Source organism: Physeter macrocephalus, chromosome 5 (genome assembly GCF_002837175.3).
Source record: "Physeter macrocephalus isolate SW-GA chromosome 5, ASM283717v5, whole genome shotgun sequence".
Lineage (NCBI taxonomy): Eukaryota > Metazoa > Chordata > Mammalia > Artiodactyla > Physeteridae > Physeter > Physeter macrocephalus.
The window spans coordinates 2,682,022-2,703,959 of NC_041218.1; the positions used below are offsets into that span (position 1 = coordinate 2,682,022).

At 41.4% G+C, this 21,938-nt stretch overlaps 1 protein-coding gene across 7 annotated transcripts in view; it reads right to left on the minus strand.

The window, feature by feature from the left end:
* Positions 1-21,577, minus strand: part of RBM33 (RNA binding motif protein 33) — a 117,843-nt gene extending 96,266 nt beyond the window's left edge. For 3 of the 7 annotated variants that reach the window (XM_055084723.1, XM_028489519.2, XM_024127972.3), the window contains exons 1-2: positions 21,264-21,576; positions 6,244-6,322 (exon numbers count right to left, since the gene is read on the minus strand). In XM_055084723.1, the coding sequence (XP_054940698.1) occupies positions 6,244-6,322; positions 21,264-21,306 (122 nt within the window). In that variant the 5' untranslated portion in view covers positions 21,307-21,576. Of the gene's footprint in view, positions 1-6,243; positions 6,323-21,263 lie in introns of all 7 variants that reach the window. The other 4 variants (XM_028489523.2, XM_055084722.1, XM_055084724.1 and 1 more) reach the window with 2 other exon arrangements.
* Positions 21,578-21,938: the final 361 nt, after the last annotated feature.

The following is a 21,938-nucleotide window of genomic DNA, read 5'->3' on the forward strand; positions in this document are numbered from 1 at the left end:
CACCTCAATATGAGATCTTAATTTCTCTGGACTTGTTCATTAATGAGCAAAAGAAGAAACTATAATACAATATCTATGCTTTCTCTTACCTACAATGAAATAGGAAAAGATAGATGCCCAACATCATTAACTAGGAAAACTAAAAACCAAAATCATTGAAAGACCATTTAACACTCAAACTGTGAAAACTGAAGAAGTTTAAAAATGCAAAATCAATGCTGATGAGGACATTCAAGTAAATCATTACTAAGAGAATGATCTTTATAACATGGGAGTCATGTCAGCTGTCTGCATTTTTTTGTCAGCATGTTTATATTTTGAAACAATTAGAAGGAGTCTTTCTCATAATTAAAATAGAAACCCTTACCAGACGAAAAACCTGAAGACATTTCCCACTATGTTTCTCTAACTGATGAAGATGGCTACCACTAAATTACGTCTTTTAAAAGCAAATGACTAAGGACCAACATCTAGAAGGAGGAAACGCAATTAGACTATGATTCTAGGTACAAATGCCAATGGAGATTTAACTGCACCAATGTTATTATGATTTGCTACTTTTTAAATAAGGGCTCTGGTTACAAATATCTATAAGTTCCATAGGTTTTGAACACTATTTTACCCAAAACCCATGTTTACTTCTAGTGTGCAACTGTGCAGAATGCCAGAATATCCTGGAATGCACATATGAAGTTACAACAGAAATTCTATATACTACCTTTTAGAACCAGCAACAACTCAACAAGTCATTTCATTCATGCACTGAATACCTCTTTCATTATTTTATGTTACCCTACATAAATCATATACCATCATTTTATAGATAGAGGAAATAAGGACAAGATTAAATGATTTGCCCTAGGTCACACAGCAGAGACAGATTCAGGATGAGAACTTAGCTCATGGAAAAAAATCTTTCATGGACCTGTATAAGTAAAACAGTTATTAGAGACTAATGTATAACTTCTTCCAACGTTTTCAATCCACAAATCATCTAATCATCTTTCAGATACAATTTTTGTATCTTCAGTGTTACAATCATTTTCCATGGATGAGGAAAAAATGCTTTCTAGTCACAATATTTACAATAACCACATTTGAGAATTTGATTCTAGATAACCCCCCAAAAATACAAGCATCCATTTGAGGACAAGCACCCCTCTGGAGCATCACTCTAAATAACTGAAAAGGGAAGGTAATACCATTTGCCCAGGGGAAACTAATTGAGGAGAACTCTTAAAACCATAATATGAACAGGTGCTGGTAATCATACAAGCAAAAATCTAGACAGTATTTGCTGCTGACAAATATATGGAAATACGAAATCAGTCTTGGACTACCATCTACTTTTTCTAAACAAAAGCATTTTTTAAAAGAAGATAATGAAAACTTTACCAGTTGTAAATGAGTGGAGTGTACAGAGGTGGAGAACAGTTGTTTCCATGACTAACAAAGGCAATAACAGCATGAAATAAGAAAGCAAGACGGGAGACAGAAGGATTAAGTGCACGCGACTACAATATGCATAAAATTATTGCTCAAGAAATCACTAACGCCCATTCAGTGTGCTACATGCCAAGAATCACTCCACGCGTTTCACACATACACGCTCTTTTGTTGACATAACACAACCCCAGCAACCAGACACCTACATCATTCTCCATTTTTTCAACGTGAAAACAAAGAGGCCGAGATGTTAAAGAACTGGCCCAAGGTCACCCTGCTTCCAAGTAAGAAACCAGTAGATGAGTTGAGACAGTCTGGCTCCAGAGTCCAAATACTAACTACTATGCACACACCCCACAAAAGTCAAATGTAGTTAGTCCTCTATTGTTATCATAAAGTTAGATCCTTACAAAGAGGTACACAAAAGGGAAGAAACTTGTAAAATACAAAACACTACCAAAATTACACCAAGGGTCACCAAAAACAACAATGAACGAATGGGACTGAATGGTCCAAATCGAGTCCTTTCAAAGGGGTGAGCAGTAATGCTCGTGGACAATAACGGTAACTGTTAGGAAGCGAAAGAGTACCAAAAGGATGAGGAGGCTTCCTGCATTCGACTGCAGAGCTCCCACAAGATTTCACCAGTAAACACTACTGGAGGAAGAACAACCTCTTTGGCAGGTATTTCTTACCAAAGATGAGAGACAACCAGCTCTTAGGGAGCAAGTACATTTTTACTAACAAACAGAGTCATACTAAAAGACTTTTTCAGGGGCTTCCCTGGTGGCGCAGTGGTTGAGAGTCCGCCTGCCGATGCAGGGGACACGGGTTTGTGCCCCGGTCCGGGAAGATCCCACATGCCGCGGAGCGGCTGGGCCCGTGAGCCACGGCCGCTGAGCCTGCGCGTCCGGAGCCTGTGCTCCGCAACGGGAGAGGCCACAACAGTGAGAGGCCCGTGTACCGCAAAAAAAAAGAAAAAAAAAAAAAAAAAAAAAGGCTTTTTCAGGAAACAGGTATTTTGCAGGAAGTCACCTGGCTGCAGCCTTTCAAAATGAGAAATCTAAGTGACAACAAAGACTGCACGTGAGCTCATCATCTCTGTGCCTCCCCACTCCAGGTCACCCTCGTCTGGTCCCTGCTGGCTCCAGGCCCTGGATGGGGTCTCCGGGAACGGCTCCCAGGGGCTCCCCGGTTCTCCCGGCCTTTCTTCTGGATGGGCTCAGCCATGGGAGGTCCCAACGGAATGTCACAAAGCGGGAGGAGAGACTGCCCCCCCCACCTGCTCAGCTCCAGTTCCACCCCCCCGACACAAGTGCCGACCTGGCTGCGCCCTCAGACACCCCTCCCCCACAGGTCTGCTGCCGCTCCCCCAGTGCCACACCTGCTTCTTTAGCCCTGCCCTGTAAACATCCCCGTCATCAAATGACCTTCAGTGGAGACCTTCTCAACATGCTCTTTCCTACCAGGACGTACACTGATTCGTTTTCTGACTCACTCGTCTCCTAAACTTTCAAACTTCTCCTCTACCATCCAGTACATGGAAGAGTCTATTTTATGCTTTAAAAATATCAAATAAAGAAATACATATGATACAGAATCTCCATATGCAAACATGCACTGAAGATGAGTGAAGAGAGGACACTGGGACAAATGCTAGTCATACTGAAAAGAACAAGAAAAACTAGAGCCCTGTCTCACTGCAAACAAAACCCAATTCCATCATAGCAGAAGACCAACTAATGTCATGACAACCAAAATAAATTCCCACTGAACAAATACCGGGACAATTCAAACATTAATAAGAATTGTAACTACAATGGATTAAAAAAACACATGCAATATTTAAATCTGTGAATTTGAAATGATTCAAAAATAGAACTCACTTCTGGAGGATGCTAAGGAACTGACCCATTCTTTTGAAAACTGGTAAATAAAAGTAAAGAATCAAGCACCTCCTCTGTACCTCAGAGGAACCAAGTAGTTTACAGAATTACCACAACTAACAGAAAAAGAAGGAATGACAGAATGAGAATATCACCACTTGGATCATCTAATGGCTGGTAACACCACAAAAAGTTAACAAGACATTGTGAAGTTCCTGTTGGAGGAACATACCACCAACTAAGACACTGCAGAGCCCCTACTCCTGCCCAAATTCAAACCTGAATCTGACCAACCTCCAGATCTAACTATGAATTTACAGAAAATGCAAGAGATGAAGGAACATACTAAAAACACTCCAGGAGATGCAACCACCAAAAGTAGAAATTCTCCAAGATAAACCCCCTGTTTCTTCAACAAAAACTGCAGGGAACTAACAAAAACTGTGGAGAGAACTTACAGATGAAACAATACTTTAAAAGACCTACCAATCAATTATGATATATGGATCTTATTTGGACTCCAAGTCAAACTATAAAAGAACACACAGACACATATCCACATTATACGTGTGTGTATTTGTAATATACTTATATAAACATGAGACAATCAGGGAAATGTGAACATTAATAAGACATTCCTATTAAGGGACTTCTTTTTAGATGTAACTCTATTATGGCTATATTTATAAATCCTTTATTTTTTAGAGAGATACAATCTGATATATTTTCAGATGAAATTATGTCTGTGACGTGAGAAGGGTTACAGAGATCACAGATAAAACAAGAGTGCTTCCTAGTGACACTGTTGAAGCTGAAGGATGGTATACTGCCTGCACTGTACTATTCTCATATACACTTGAAATTCTCAATAAGTAAAAAAAAATCAATCAATTTAATCTATTTCAGGAAGGAAGGAACGAAGGAAGAAAAGGAGGGAGGGAGGGAGGGGTGATGGAGACCAAAAAACACTTTAAAACTTTCATAGGAACATACAGAATACAGGGTAGGGAAGAATTTCTTGAGGACAAAAGGCAGAAAGCAGCTTGACTGACATTACATGTCTCCTGAAGAGGTGCCCTCAGGAAGGCCCCAGTGTCACCAAAGAGCGCTCCTTACCAAATGCACAACCTGAATCTAGGCTTGAAGAGACACTAGCAAAGCCATACTTGAGGGCTGCTACAAGATAAACAGTGTGTCCTCTTCAAAAATGTCAAAAGTCATTAAAGACAAAGGCTTTACAGAAGGCTTTACAGAAGTCTTTAAAGACAGAATTCTTCCAGATGAAGAAACAAAGAGGAGGAAAAAAAAGCTAGAAAGCACATTACTGGGACAACTGACAAACCTTGGATAACCAATGTAGATTCAGAAGAAAATGGCATGATGCAAACTACTGTCAAATGGTGCAGGAAAGAAAAATGTTCCATGTGTGTGTATGTGAGCATGTAAAGAGGGAAAGAATAACATGAATGTGACAAAAAGCAACTGTGAGTCTGAGAGAAGGGCTTATAAGAATTTTTGGGTTATTCTTGCAACTTTCCCATAAGTCTGAAAATGATTTCCAAATACATTTTTCATATTTTAATTTTAAAAAATAAACAAAAACCATACAGGAAAAGATTTCAATGATATTATTTATAAATATCTACTTGAAGACTATTAAGTTTAAGACAATACATGCCACAGACTGGAAGGAGATATCTCTAAGCGCAAAAAACAAATTTCAAAAAGTATAAAGAATCCCTAAAATCAATAAGGAAAAGACAAGCAACCCAAAAGAAAAACAGACATAAATACTACCAGATGACTAACAGAACAGAAAGTCCAAGCGATGAGTAAGCTATGAAAATACACAAGATTTTACTCAGCTCCCCATCACAGTCTCTTAAATAAAACTAGTTATCAGTACTTCCCAATAGGACCACTGCTTATATAGAAAACTTTGCTCTAAGCTCTCACTTTTTTATGGACTACCTTAAGAGTCATTGAGGGTAATCAACTTTATGTAGACTATAAGAATTACATAGTTTTTAATGTAAATTTTTCAGTAAAACTTCTGGGACATTACAGTTTTCAAATGGCAACCAGGTATTCTTTTCACAGCAGTATATCATTGTTGTTCGTTATTCAGGTCTATTGACTTTCATTACCAAACTTTCTGACTGCAACTCCAAGGTAATGTTCACATTTTCAACACAGTATTTAAGATGGCAAGAAATATGTAACGACTAGTCATCATTTGAGAACTCCCCCAACTCAAATGAAGGCCTCTGTGCACCTCTCCAGTGCCTATCCCTCTAACCCCTACTAGAGCGCCTTCCCAGAAGTAATCACTACATGGAACTGACATCTATCATTAACTGTAGACATTTTTAATAGAGAGAGTGTGTGTGTGTGTGTGTGTGTGTGTGTGTGTGTGTGTGTGTGTGTGTGTGTGTGTGTGTGTGTGTTCCTAAACAGAGATTTCCATCTTCACTAGTTATCAGAGAAATACAAATTTAAACTACAAGATACCATATTACACAAATTAAAATAGCAAAAATGTTAACGTCTAGCCAAATGTTACGTAGGATGTGGAGGAATTCTGTTGCTATGGTTGTTGTAGACGTACAATTACTCCAACAATAGCGCTGGGTGCCCATCAAGTCAATACCATCACTGTATAAAAACAGAGAGATAAGACCCCCAGTGCTCCACTGGCAGCCCTGGGACAGCACAGGCCGGGGGTAGAAGCCCACTACAAAGCCCTCCACCTGAAGTGCTCACCCCTGCCCTACTTTAGCCCACTAAGGACCAGCCTACCCAGGAAAGAGCATTAGTAGCTAACACACTGCTTTCAGTAAAGATCTCTGTGTGGCCTAGCGACAGGAGATAAATCAGCATGGACCCTGCACGTAACCAGGGGTTTCCGCACCTGTCCCAGTCCTCGTCTGCAGCTCTTCTCCTCCAGGACCGCTCTGCACCAGGCTTATCAAACTGGTCAAAGTCATCATCTGTGAGCGAGAGGCCACGAAAGTCAGTCTTACTATATTAAAACAGACACACATTCAAACACTGAAACAACTTGTTTCATTTAAGGATTCCTGACACGACATTTTAAAATACTAAAATTTCATATACAAGAATTATAAATGCTTTAGCCATTTTTAATAATTAAAAAATTTTAAAGCACATACCTACCTAAAGAAAATCAACTTACTAAACACTATTAGACATGAAAACTGACAGAATAGTTTTTTTAAATCATAAATTTAAGTAAAACTGTTTTCTTTATAAAACAATGGTTTTTGAGTACATATTTTTACTACAACTATATAAAAGGGGAAAACTGCCGACTTTGCAAAAATTAAAGAGACTTTTCTAATACTTCTTGAAATTTTTACATTTTTCCAAATTAATCATGGAAAACGAAGACCCTATTTAAGGGCAGTAGAGATAATGTAGAGAATTAACAAACAATAGAAATACAATACAAGCCACATACATAATTTTAAATTTTACTAGTGTTCACATTTTAAAAAGTAAAAAGAAACAGACACAGAAAACAAACTTATGATTACCAAAGGGGACAGCGACGGAGGGAGGGAGGGACAAAATAAGAGTACAGGATTAATAAACACAAACTACCATAGATAAGCAAAAAGGATTTACTGTACAGCACAGGGAATTACATTCAACACCTTATAATAATCTATAATGGAATATAACCTGAAAAAAATAACTGAATCACTTTGCTGTACACCTGAAACTAACACAATATTGTAAATCAACTGTACTTCAATTTTTTAAAAAAGAATTTAAAAAAATTTTTAAATAAAGACAAAATTTAAACAGGTTAAATGTTAACAACATTTTAACCTAGTGTATCAAAAACATCATTATAACATGTACTCAATACAGAAAAGATTAAGATATTTTACATTTTTTTCCATACTGAGTGTATATTTCACATATACACCACATCTCCTACCTCATTTTCAAATTTATTTTTATTATTAGGAAAATCAAAGAATTGGAATTTAAATTTTTCATCTTAGAACACATGCAAGCAAAGAGGCTTGAGAAGCAGCAGCATATGCCTCCCCAGAGAGTCTACCTAGGGGAGTGAGATGATATAAACATAAAACCCCAGGAATTTTTCCAGCCTGGGGCTAGAAATTAACCAATAAAGTTCTAGCAAGGTAATACATCAATTCCTACCATACACTACCAAACAGAATAGGTGCTTTAAAGAAAAAAAAGGAGAGATATTAAAGAATTAGCATCCTTGAGGAATTCTGCTTCCAGTATGACATCAGGAGGAGCTCCACCAACCCACTCTCTGTGCAACTGGTGAAAATTATTTTTAATGAAACGACTATTTAATGTCTCTGGAATTGATTCTAAATGCATACATTAAATAGAAAACACTCATTCAAGAAATCTACTCAAATTTGGTAAGAACGGCTACAGGATTCTGTGGTTTTTGAACCAGGACCCACTCACTCCTCCCCCTAGCAGCTCAGTGGGGCATCAACTCCATCCACTCTAGACCAGTGCAGCCAAGAACACAGACCTCCGCATTCCTCCCCCTACGCAACCTGCCTGCCTGGTGCTGAGGCTAACTCCCAGGAGTGGGCAGGAGGCGGTGGTTCCCTTCTTTCACCCAGGCCCCAAGTGTGGTACAGACGCCACCGGCGCCCAGATCACCCCTGCCCCAGCTCAAGGGGTGGGGGTTTCATACCGAGACATAAGCAAGCAGATCCAGGGCTACTGCCAGCACCCGCCCCCCACCCTGCTGCCACCCAGGCACTCAGCTCCTAGAGCAAGGGTGTCACCCAAGAGACAAGTATATCACTGTCCCCACCCACAGCACAAGAGTTGGGGCTCAGAGTCAGCCCAAGGGGCAAAGCAAACCTTGTAACAACAGAGCTCCAAAACTCTCTCAGGGTAACTAACTTTGTTATGAACAGAGTACAAAAAAAGTCCTAAGCAAAAGGTGCTCTCAGAAACAGTGAAGGTTTTGGAGAGAGATTATTAGAAAGATAAGAGTCACTGGAGATAAGGACTGAACTGCAGGATGCCTAGTGGACCAGAGAGAAGTGAGGAGACAGGGGCCAGTGCCCTCACTTACTTAGAACAGATCTCAATCACTGACCTCAGACACTATCCAATCAAAGGAGCCTGAATTTGACTAGTCAGTCTGTAAAGGAAATTATGGCCCAGGGCACTGTGGAAGGTGTGGTCAAAGAAAAAGACAGAAGGAGCCCAGCCAAAGCACCACCATCCCAGGGTGACTGTGGGCATGCCCAAGGATGTGGCCCCCTTGAGGAGTGACATCAGAAGCTTCACTCTGCCCAGAGTGGGGTGTGGGATGGGAACAGACTTCACTTAAAACCCAGCTGGTCACCAAAAAGGTAAACAAGCAACTAAAAACAGGCCTGGGGTGGAGAAGTGGGGAGACCAGCACTCAGATGTGACACAATATGTTATCTAAAATGTCCAATTTCCAACAAGAAATTACAAGACATGCAAAGAAACAGGAAAGTACAACCCATAACCCATCAGAAAAAAGGCAGGCAACAGAAACTGCCTGTGAGGGACTTCCCAGGCAGTCCAGTGGTCAAGAATCTGCACTTCCAATGCAGGGGGCATGGGTCTGATCCCTGGTCAGGGAACTAAGATCCCACACGCCACGGATGTCAGCTTTAACAGACAAATTGGCCATTGTAAGTATGCTCAAATAACTAAATGAAATCATGATTAAAGAACTAAAGGAAGGTATGATGACAATGTTGCACCAAATAAACAGTATGAATAAACAGTAACTATTAAAAAGAAGCAAAAAGAAATCCTATAATTGAAAAATAACTAAAATGAAAAATTCACTACAGGGGCTCAACAACAGATTTGAACTGGCAAAAAAGAAAGAACTGGTAAACTTGAAAACAGATCAACAGAGATTATCCAATCCAAACAACAGAAAGAAAAAAATGAAGAAAAATGAACATAGCTTCAGAGAAACGTGAGATACCATTAAGCACACCAATATGTATGTAATAGGAGAAAAAGAGAAATAGAAGCAGGAAGAAATATCTGAAGAAATAATAGCTGAAAACTTCTCGAATTTATTTGTAAATATTAATCTACACATTCAAAAAGTTTACTAAACTCAAAGTAAAATAAACACAGAGATCTACAAATACACACGTCATAGTCAAAATGTTTCAGAGACAAGGAGAAAACCTCAGCAGCAGCAAGAGAAAAACAACTCATCACTTACAAATGCGTAAGATTAACAGCTAATTCTCATCAGAAACAATGGAAGTCAGAGGCATATACCTAGTGCTCAAAGAATTCTATATCCAGCAAAACTATCAAAATAAAGGTGAAAAAAAAGACGTTCACAGCTAAACAAAAACAGAAGAAATTTGTTGCTAACTGACTCTGTAGTTGATTGAACTGTGTGCCCCAAAATGACACATTTAAGTCGTACCTCCCCATTCCCCCACCTGTGAATGTGACCTTATTTAGAAACAGGGTCTCTGCAGACATAATCAAGTTAAGATGAGAGTATTTGGAAGTTAAATAGAAATTTAAGACTTTGCAAAGCTTGTTTCAAAAATAAATGGTACAGGGCTTCCCTGGTGGCGCGGTGGTTGAGAGTCCGCCTGCCGATGCAGGAGACACAGGTTCGTGCCCCAGTCTGGGAAGATCCCACATGCCGTGGAGCAGCTGGGCCCGTGAGCCATGGCCGCTGAGCCTGCGCGTCCGCAGCCTGTGCTCCGCAATGAGAGAGGCCACAACGGTGAGAGGCCCGCGTACCGCCAAAAAAAAAAAAGGTACAGTACTATCGTTTTTTTAAAAAGATGAACTTATACTGGATATTAGACCTAAGAGGTAAATACAGGACACTCAACTCAGCAGCAGAATATACGTTCTTCTCAGGTGTACACGGAACATTCTCTGGGAAATATGTTAGGCCATAAAACAATTCTTAATTAATAGTTTCAAAAGGTCAAAATCATACAAAGCATACAAACCTGACTAAAAAATGGTTGACCCTTGAACAACACTGGATTGAACTGCATAGGTTTCACTTATGTGTGTATTTTTTGTCAATAAATATGTACTACAGTACTACACAATCCATGATTGGTTGAATCCACAGATGCAGAACCATGGATATGGAAAGCTGGCTGCAAAGTTATGCGTGGATTTTCAACTGCATAGAGGGTTGCAGTTGGCCCCTGCATTGCTCAAGGGTCAACTGTATAATAAAACTAGAAATAAATAGAAGGAAAACTGAAATATTCACAAACACATGGAAACTAACCAGTACACTTCATCAACCCATAGGTCAAAGAAGAAATAAGAAACAGGGAAATAAGAATGTACTTTGAGAAAAATGAACACAAAAATACAACATACCAAAGTTTATGGGATGCAGCAAAAGCAGTACTTGGAGGAAAATTTACAGCTATAATTGCCCACTAACAAAGAAGAAAGATCTCAAATCAACAACCTTAATTTAAATCTTGAGGAACTGGAGAAAGAAAAGGAAATTAAACCAAAAGAGAGCAAAAGGAAGTAAATGATAAAGATCAGAGCAGAGGGACTTCCCTTGTAATCCAGTGGGTAAGACTCCACGCTCCCAATGCAGGAGGCCCGGGTCTGATCCCTGGTCGGGGAACTAGATCCCACATGCATGCCACAACTAAGAGTCCGCATGCCACAACTAAGAAGTCCGAGCGTAGCAACTAAGAAGCCCGCATGTGGACTTCCCTGGTGGCACGGTGGTTAAGAATCCACCTGCCAATGCAGGGGACACGGGTCCAAGACCTGGTCTGGGAAAATCCCACATTCCACAGAGCAACTAAGCCTGCGCACCACAACTAATGAGCCCACAAGCCACAACTACTGAGCCCGCATGCCACAACTACTGAAGCCCCTGCACCTAGAGCCCGTGCTCCGCACCAAGAGAAGCCACCGCAATGAGAAGCCCCCGCAATGAGAAGCCTGTGGGCTGCAATGAAGAGAAGCCCACGCTCGCTGCAACTAGAGAAAGCCCGCGTGCAGCAATGAAGACCCAACATAGAAATCAATCAATCAATTAATCAATCAATTTATTGATTGATTGATTGCAGTACGCAGGCCTCTCACTGTCGTGGCCTCTCCCGTTGCGGAGCACAGGCTCCAGACGCGCAGGCTCAGCGGCTATGGCTCACGGGCCCAGCCACTCCACAGCCTGTGGGATCTTCCCGGACCGGGGCACGAACCCGTGTCCCCTGCATTGGCAGGCGTGCTCTCAACCACTGCGCCACCAGGGAAGCCCAATTTATTTATTTTTTAAAAAAAGAGGCCCGCATGCCACAACTAAGACCTGGTGCAGCAAAAATAAACAAATAAATAATAAAAAATAAAATAAGTATTTAAAAGAGAAAACTGTGTCCATTAAAAAAAAGTTTACAGCAGAGATACATGAAACAGACTGGTAAAACACTTTCAAATTCATTCTGAGTCCACTATAAAACTAGACAAAAATATTAAAAGAAAAGTAAATTTGACCATTATTCCTCATAAACATACATGCAAAACTTATTTTTAAAAACTTAGGGGCTTCCCTGGTGACGCAGTGGTTGAGAGTCCACCTGTCGATGCAGGGGACATGGGTTCGTGCCCCGGTCCGGGAAGATCCCACTCTGCCTGCCAATGCAGGGGACACGGGTTCGAGCCCTGGTCTGGGAGGATCCCACATGCCACGAAGCAACTGGGCCCATGAGCCATGGCCGCTGAGCCTGAACGTCCGGAGCCTGTGCTCCGCAACGGGAGAGGCCACAACAGTGAGAGGCCCACGTACCGCCCCCCCCCCCAAAAAAATTAGCATATAGAACTCAGTAATACATTAAAAAGATAATACACATCATGACCACATGGGTTTATCCCAGGAATGAACGGTTCGTTTAACATCCAAAAATCAATACTTTTTTGAAGTCAATGTAATGTGTCATAACAACAAATTAAAAGTAGAAAACCAAACTATCATCTCAATATAAGGAGAAAAAGCATTAATCAAAACCCAATATCCGGGATTTCCCTGGTGGCACAGTGATTAAGAATCCGTCTGCCAATGCAGGGGACACAGGTTCAAGACCTGGTCTGGGAAGATCCCACGTGCCGCGGAGCAACTAAGCCCGTGCACCACAACTACTGAGCCTGCGCTCTAGAGACCACGTGCCACAATTACTGAAGCCCGCACGCCTAGAGCCTGCGCTCTGCAACAAGGGAAGCCACCTCAATGAGAAGCCCGCACACCGCAACGAAGAGTAGCCCCCGCTCACCGCAACCAGAGAAAACCCGCGTGCAGCTAGGAAGACCCAACGCAGCCAAAAATAAATACATACATAAACACATAAATTTATTTTTTTAATAAACCCAATATCCACATTCCTTATACAAACTCTTATCAAATTTAAGTATAGAATGGTATTTCCCTAACCTGATCAAAGGGCATCTGTAAGAAAAACCTATAGCAAACATTACAGGTAAAGGCAAAGACTCGGTGCTTTCATCTGGAATCAGGAACAAGACTGGGATTGTGGCTTCCATTACACTGCAATTCGGCATTGTAATGGAAGTTCTACCTAGTGCAACCAGACAAGAAAAAGAAAAAAAAGGAATTCAGATAGAAAAGGAAGAAGTAAAACTGTCATTATTCACAGCAAACATGATCAATTATGGAGAAAATCATATGGAATCTATGAAAAAAAGGTACTGAAACTATTCAGTGAATGAAATAAGAACAGACTATAAGAACAATATTTTAAAATGAATAGTTTCTCTACATACAAGGAATGAGCAGTTGGCAATTAAAAAACAAATCCTTGCACTAGCTTAAAAATATGAAATACATACTAGGGATAATAATAAAATTTGTAAAAGACCTATAAATTAAGAACTATGAAACACTGCCGAGAGAAACTAAATACCTAAAGGAAGTGGAAAATAACTAGAATTCCCAAAAGGAGACACGAAAGGTTGTAAATGTGGGTAACCTTGTGCTTGGACAAAACCACATTAAGCAAAGGAAAAACCACACCTGATAAAGCAGAAAACAAAAACATACTTTCTTTCCACCTGGTATATGGAATGTAAAAATGGATATGAAAAGAACTCTAACTTAAAATCCTAAGAAACAAACTAAGACAAGAACTCTGTATGCCTATTTTTATTCTTCTTACATTTTCTGCATCACTTCCCTTCTGTTCTCCTTTACAATATAAACAAATCCTTTTTTAAAAAAGTTCTAGTTTATATCTGTCCTACTGAGCAGAACCAAGAGAACAAAACATGTCCACAATAATCCAGAGTTTTAAAGGAAGAACAGCGCATCCCTGAAGACCAAGGGGAAGATTAACTCAGCAGGACAAGAGTGGTCAATGCCTTTACCTAGAAACTCTCCTTCTAAGGCTAAACATTATACCAGACATGCTATGCTATTAAGGGAATCAACTTTCCTCATCTGCAAGACTTAAAAACAGCTACTGGAATTTTTACAATCTTCAATTACACAGCAATTAGATATCTATAACGAACACAACTCTTTTACTTATCATTCTTATTTCCTTTCCAGGAACCTGGAGCTTAGATTAGAAATTTTATAGAATATTAGCTTGGAACAGGGTTCTAGCAACTGTCTAGTCCAAGGGTCAGCAAACTACAGTCCACAGGCCACGTAGGGTGTGCCACCTCTTTTTGTCCAAATTTGGCTACTGCCCGACTTATGTAAATAAGCTTTTATTGGAACACTGTATGCTAATTCAGTTACATATTCTCTATAAGTCTTTCAAGCTACAAGGCACAGCAGAGGATTGCAAGAGAAGCCCAGTGATCTGCAGAGCCTAAAATATTTACCATTTGGCCCTTTACGAAGTTTGCCAATCTTTGCTCTAGTCCAAAGGTTCTAACCGTCTTTCTTTCGCCTCAACACCATTCTCATGTACACATGCTCATATTCTGAATCACTAACAGAGTCAAAATTCCATATTTTATAAGTGAGGAAATCCAGACCCTTTATTTAAACAGCAACTAGAGAAAGGAATTGGACTAATATTTAAGAACACTCAAAGTGAGCATCTTTGCCCTACAGTGTAACTATCAAATTTTGAGTAACCAAGCAAAATTTTCAGAAAGCACCCCTACATCATGTACTTGAAAAATTATTTGTAGTCTTGTTCTAAAAGTCTTACTTTCATGGGACCCTGGAGAGGTTTCCCTGAAGTGAACTTTGTATTTCACTTATGAAGTGCAGTGCACACTGACAATTTGTTTGCGGGTCTTACAACTGAATTTCCTCTTCCTGTGTCGGAAATTAATCTCAGTATGAGTCCTGAAGGAAGACAGAGCAGGGCTCTGCCTCCCAATTACGGAAGCCATAAAAGCTAGACCCTTGAGTTCTCTGCTGGCCTGGGCAGGCTGGGAGAGGACAAGAAGTCTGAGCTCAGCCAAATGAATGTTCCCATCATGACTTAGAGTCTAGAGAAAATGACACCCCACTTCTTTTCCCAAGAATCCACACCTTCTTTTTAAAAAGTGAAGCCTTCTCAATTGCTAAAGATTAGTTGCTAAATTGGTGAAGTGTAAGGGAAGAAATGTCAAAGAAAGGGAGAAAGTCCTTCCACCCATCTGTCTTTCCTTCCAAAGACAGAAGTAACAGCTCTGCTGAGACCGTGGTCCCCACCGCTCTACGCAATGGTGCAGAGAATAGGAGGAACAGACTTGCCAGAGCCTCCTTCCCTGTGTGGTTTTGAGTTAGAGTATGCAAGGTAAGGCAGTCACAGGAGCTTTGAGTCACAATTATCATCAGTTACTCTGACGAGGCAGAGGCAGGACAGATGACGGACGGACACACACACAGCAGATATGAGGTTCTCAGAGGTCAGAATGTGCTCTTGAAAACCATGTGTGGCATCCGGGCTTGCAGGATCTGTGACGGTCAGTGGGGGCTTCTTGAGACTCAATACCATCAGAAGTCAACACCTCCAGTACTGCAGACTTGAGACTGTCCACTGGAGCTTCCGCAATAGTCTTCAGTTACAAGGGCTTCCAGGCAAGCTCCCAACCATCAGTATCAGATAACCAGACTGAGTTTTCCTGACCATCACATCCCCAGCCTTTCCAAGGATTGTACAAGCCTCTAATTCCTGTGTTAAAACCCTTCATACTTGGAATGCAAAGCATGGCCTCTGTCCTAACTAAATCAAGACTGATAAAGCTCAAATAAGCCTAGCACTGAAGAGCTGAAGAGAGGCTTCATTTTACTTCAGCAAGCTAGCATTTTTATATTTGTTTTCTCATTTAATCCATCCCTAAATTCTCCTTTTACAGATGTGAAAAATAAGACTAATCAAAGTTAGTAAACAGCAAAATCAGATTTAAACTCTGGTCTACCAAACACGAAGTACAACGCTCTTGAATTTATTCAGGAAGCAACTGCAGTAACAAACCCTCTGATTTCCTATGTAAAAATATTAAAGGGTAACCATAACTTCCTCAATGTTTAGGTAGGAAAATCACTAATTCATGGAACCTACAAAATCATGAAGGCAGAATCACTCTAAAGCACAGGTTGCAATCTGGTGGCCTAGAAGACACACACTCTCTGAATCATGTTGTCTTTTTTTAATCAACTTGGTTGTCAATATTTTAAACATATAATTATATCTAAGTACCGGAGTTACGGCTTCTTTCAAAAAACATAAAAATATCAAAAGATCTAAAACAGTGGACCCACATTTTGCTATAGCTAAATCAGCTGAAGATGAACAGCACCTGGCCAAACAGGAACAAAATTCCTGTGTCTATAAGAAAAGTAACTGAAGAGGAAGTGGCAGCCACAGAGCCTAGCTGGAGCAAGCCCCATCAGCAGCTGCAAGCCCGCCCAAGGCCCACACCGCCCTGACTTCTGTTGTTCTGCAGTCTTAGTTGTCCAACTCCTTTATCTGACTCTGTGAACTACCAAAGTATCTATCCTTCCAAAAGGATCTTAATGAACTGCCTCATCATGCTTATCTTTTGTACATAAATGAAGCATCAAAATCCAATAATAAGAATTTCAGAAAGTGAGAACAGAGGAAATGAAAGGAGAAAAACAGTACCATGAGAAAATTTCCCAGAGGGGCTTCCCTGGTGGCGCAGTGGTTAAGAATCCGCCTGCCAATGTAGGGAACACGGGTTCGAGCCCAGGTCCCTGGTCCAGGAGGATCCCACATGCCGCGGAGCAACTAGGCCTGTGCGCCACAACTACTGAGCCTGTGCTCCGGAGCCCACGAGCCACAACTACTGAGCTTGCGAGCCGCAACTATGGAAGCCCACACGCCTAGAGCCTGTGTTCTGCAATGGGAGAGGCCACCGCAATGAGAAGCCCGCGCACTGCAGTGAAGAGTGGCCCCCGCTCACCGCAACTGGAGAGGGCCTGCACACAGCAACAAAGACCCAACACAGCCAAAAATAAAAATAAATAAAATAAATAAATTTATTTAAAGAAAAAAAAGAAAATTTCCCAGAACTGAAGGATGTGTATTTCCAGACTAAGATATCCACCAAATGCAGCACAAGAAACAGAAAAAGACCTATGCTAATGAATGTTATAACAATAAGGAGGAACTGTTAAAACCTTCCAGGAAGAGAAAAAAAGTCACATACAAATGATAGAGAATCAGAATGTCATCAGACTTCTCAAGAGCAGAAATGGAAGCCAGAAAACAACAAAGCAGTACCACCAAAAATCTAAGGAAAATGAATCTAAGTCAAATCTAGAGTTCAAGACCCTACCAAATCATCAATCAACTATGAAAATAAAGTAATTCAGACATGCATGGGTCTCAAAAATTTACCTACCTTCAACACACCCACTCTTAGGAAACTGAAGCCTTTAACTCTATATTTGTTCATTTGAAAACACAAACATAAATAATTTTCCCAGAAAAATTTATCAAAATTGACCCATGGATTTAAAAAAGCTAATTAGACCAATAATATCAGAAGAAACCAAAAAATAAACAGGCAACAGATCCAAATGGCTTTGCAGACAACAGCTCTTCAGACATTTAATAAAGAGATTTTTACAATATCCAGAAAATCTCACAACTCATTCTAGAAAGTAAGCCTATCTTACAAAAAACAGGATAGCACCATGTGCACACACAAATACAAAACTATAAGCCTATCTCTCTTATGATCACAGATAAATCCTAAAAGGAAAAGCAACAAAACACTGAAAAGGACCTACAGAACCAGAAGGTTTTGAACCCAAGATTGCATGATTGATTCAGCATTGGAAATCTATCAATACATCACAGTAAGATATTAAAGAAAGGGCCTCACGATCACCTCGATGCAGAAAAGGCTTTGATAAAATTAAAACCTCAACTCAAAAAATAAACTTTCTTAGCTAAACAAACAATAACTACCAGAAAACTACAGCAAACACCATACTCACTGGTAAAACATTAAAAGAACACTCATTAAACTCTTGTCATAAGATGACAAGACAAAGATGCCTGTCATCACTCCTACTACCCAACATTATATTGGAGGACGTGACAAGGAATGGTTCTAGAACAAGAAGTACAAGAAAAAGAAATGAGACATAAATACTGAAATAGAAGAGAATGCAGATATGACAGTCTGACTAGAAAATCTAAAGCACCAAACTCTTAAAACAAGATTCCAATAAGCCAGTTATACACAATAACAAAAAAAAAAAAGTTTTTCTATAATAGATCAGCAACAAATTTCAGAATATAATAGGATAAAAAACTATACCATCCACAACAACAACAAATACAAAATATCTAGGAATAAAACAAGAAATGTATGAAAACTATATAAAGAAAATTTTACTAAGGTAAGTTCCATAGAAGACAGAGATCCCTTCTCCTATGGAACTTACCTTAAGTAAAATTTTCTTCATATCTGCAATCTCTTCTATTCCAATATTTATGTATTCCAACCTCTTAGATCAGTACCCAGCACAGAGCCGGTACTCAGAAATGTGGTAGATGACTGACTGACGGGCAAAAAAGAGCCTGACAGCGAGACATTCTTGTTGCTGAAAGAACCCATATTGTAAAAGTACCCATCATCCCAAAGTTATATTAATAAACTCAATGCAATCCCCGTAAGAATTTCAGCAGAATTCTTTATAGAATGTGATGATTCTGAAGTTTATTTTTTTTTAAAAGCAGAGCTAATCGAAATTTCTGAAAAAAAAATGCTATAATATATATAGACACACACCATGGAGCAGTAATTTTTTAAAACTATGAATGAGAATTTAATAAGTTATAAAGTTGGAAAAGATAGAGAATTCAATAAATCATATTAGAACTATTAGAAGCCCCAAATACACACCACACCCAAAATAAAATTCCATATGCAATAAAAGCTAAACATAAAAAAGCACAGAAGCATAAGGTATTAAAAGTACCTTGGCATGGAGACACCATTACAAAAAAATTTATGAAAACCAGTGACAAAAAAAAAATCTGAAAAAGAAAATATATATATGTGTAAATATATATAAATGAATCACTCTGCTGTACACTTGAAACTAACACAACTTTCTAAATCAACTACACTTCAATGAAAAAACACTTGGGAGGCAGTAGTTCCCTAGTGGCCTAGTGGTTAGGATTCCAGGCTTTCACTGGTGTGGCCCTGGGTTCAACCCCTGATCGGTTCAATCCCTAATCGGGGAACTAAGATCCCACGTGCCAAGAGGCAAGGCTGAAAAACAAAAAAAAAGTTTTTAATATATGTAGCCTACAACATCGTATTTCCACTTGTAGAGTTATCAATCCTCCAGAAATATTTGCTTAAGCACACTAAAATGTGTCTGTAGACGTTTAGTGCAGAATTTTCCACAGCAGTGGAAAAGGACATAGAACTGAAATGCCCATCAATACAAAAATGGTTAATCAATAAATGGTGGATCCATGTAACTCTCACCTACTCACACAGGAGAGATCGCCAAGACCTACTACTAAGTGAACAAAGCAAACTAGGGCGCACTACGGGATTCCATTCAGACCATAAAAAGCCACACAGCTGTAAATGTGCAACTTACATATGCGCAGAAAAGGGTGCAAAGGCATTCATAAAGAAAATATTTTATTCTTTAATCATTAATTTGTCAAATATTTGTTGAACATACACTACATGCCGGGGACTTGGAATACACGGCAGGTAAAACAGGCAGCATTCCTGTCCTCAAGGGGCTTACAGGCTACTGGGGAAGGGAGATTTTTAAAAAGTAAAGAAATAACCAAATAAAATCACAAACTCAGATAAATGCTCTGAAGAAGGGTGCCACAGAATTTAGGTGAGGGAGGCACACAAGCTAGAGATGGACATATTTGAGACAGAAGGATGCTCAAGGAAGGCCTCCCAAGGAGCCTGAGACCTGGGGGATGAAGAGCCAGAGGGAAGGCAGGAGCAGTCCTCCTAGAGAGAAGCAGGCTGACCCAAGAGCTTGGGGAGACTGCGGGACCGAGTCATGCAGAACTCACGAATCTTGGTAAGGAGTTTGGCTTTAGTCTAAGAGCAATGGGAAACCAGGCACCTGTGACAAAATGGAAGGAAAAACTCCAAATCATCGAGGACAAAACCTACTTAATCCTCTAAAATAGCCATTCTCAAAAACTTTCTGGACTCAAATTTATTGAGGACACCAAAAAGCTTTTGTTTATGTGAATTACATTCACTGACATTTGCTATTTTCGAAATTAAAAATGAGAAACTCAAAAAGCTATGCAAGCACACATTCCATTGGCCACCTGTACAACGATGCCTTCACATGTCACGCAGCCTTTGGAAAACTCCACTATGCTCCAATCAAAGAGCGAAACATGCAAGTGACACTAGTACTATTAATGGAAACAGTTCTGACCCAGGAGTTCCCAGACTACACTTTGAAAATGATACAGGACCATGATTCTGAACCCCAGAAAATAACCAAGTAAGGAAAATAAACCAAGTATTTTCAAAATTTAACTAGAAAACCTCAGGGAAAAAATCACGTGACAGAAAAATGGCATACACCAAATCATACTGCCAGAAGTGACATTTCTTGCATTTAATCTCTGTGGGTTTTTCCATTGAGCCATATGAGCGCTTCAATACTTAGACGAAAATACTTAGACCTAGACAGGATTATTGCAATGTACTCATAAATAAGCATTCCTAAAGAACACGCAGTAAGACGGTCTGACCTTTCAATAATAAGAACTAAGCCCAAACACTGCTGTTGTTCATACTTTACCAGTTAAGGGTCTCCTTTATCAAAGTTTTCGAACAATCGTAAAAGTCACTTTCAAGTGTTTTCCTCACGTTAAAAAAAAAAAAACCTCAATCAACAAAACGTGATTTCAACCAGAAAGTGATTTGACCTGAAATCTGTTTTGAGTTAGGTCCCCTATCCAACTCATCTACGCTCGGAAAACAAGAGAAACTACCCAGAGGAACTGCATCAGTACCTGACCCTTTTCGGCCCCGTTTCCATCTCTGTCAGATGCTGATCACGAAGCCCTAATGGGTCGGTATGAGACCACTAAGGAGTTCATGGAAAATGAGACCAGCCCAGGGAGATTATTTTTTCAGACTCCTTGCTCTCCGAAAAGCCGCACAAACACATCCCCTCACGTAGGTGAGTCTTAGCCGGGTCTAGTGCGAGGCTGCCAACCACCCCGAGCCCGACAGGACAACCCGCCATGGGCCGCGACCCTCCCCCAGAGGGCCCGGGGGCGGGCGCTGTCTCCCCCGCGCAGGCCGCCCGCCGCCTCAGGTGAGCCTAACGTCTCACCGCCGCGAAGGCAGGGACACGAGAGCACAACGAAGGCCGAGAGCGGCCCGCTGCCCCCCACCGCCGCCTCCCTCGCGGGGCCGCTCACTTACCTCCAGCGCCGGTTCCTCCGCCCGCTCCCAGGGCGGCCGCCATAGTGCTCGCTGGGCCCGGCCTTCAGCCTCGCCCCACCAAGCCAGCTGGGGGGGGCCACCGGGCCAGCCGGGGCCCGGAGACGCGGGGCGGGGGACGAGACGCGGGGGGCAGCGGGCCGGGCCTTGGGGCGGAGGGCTGCGCGGCCGGCGGGTGGCTGGCCCTCCGGCCTGCTCCTCCTCAGGAAGAAAACAACAAACTATCGCAACATGGCGGCCGGCTCGGCCCGCCGCCGCGCTGCACGCCGGGATGATGGCGGCCGGGAGGCGCCGGCGCGGGCCCTCCCCTCCTGGCCGCGGCGGCTCCGAGCCACCTCCGTGGGACGCAGGTCGAGCGCGGAAGTCAAACACGCAAGCGGCCGCCTTGCTCGGCTCCGGATAGCCTAATATTTAACGCGGGGGCGGCTGCCGGCTGTAGTTCAGCCCCGGGCTCTGTCGCAAGGCGCTTTGCAGCAGTTGGCGCCGAGCTTTACGGCCGGCGGAAGTCTCGTTGGAAGTGGGAGGGAGCGGACCCGCTCCCCGCAATGGGACCTCAGCCTGGTTTCTGTGCTCAGACTGTGCGGCGCGGGGTGGGGGCGGAGTAACTGAGCGGTGGACCTACGCGGGGAGCGAGCGCGCCTGGGGCGGGCGGGGAGG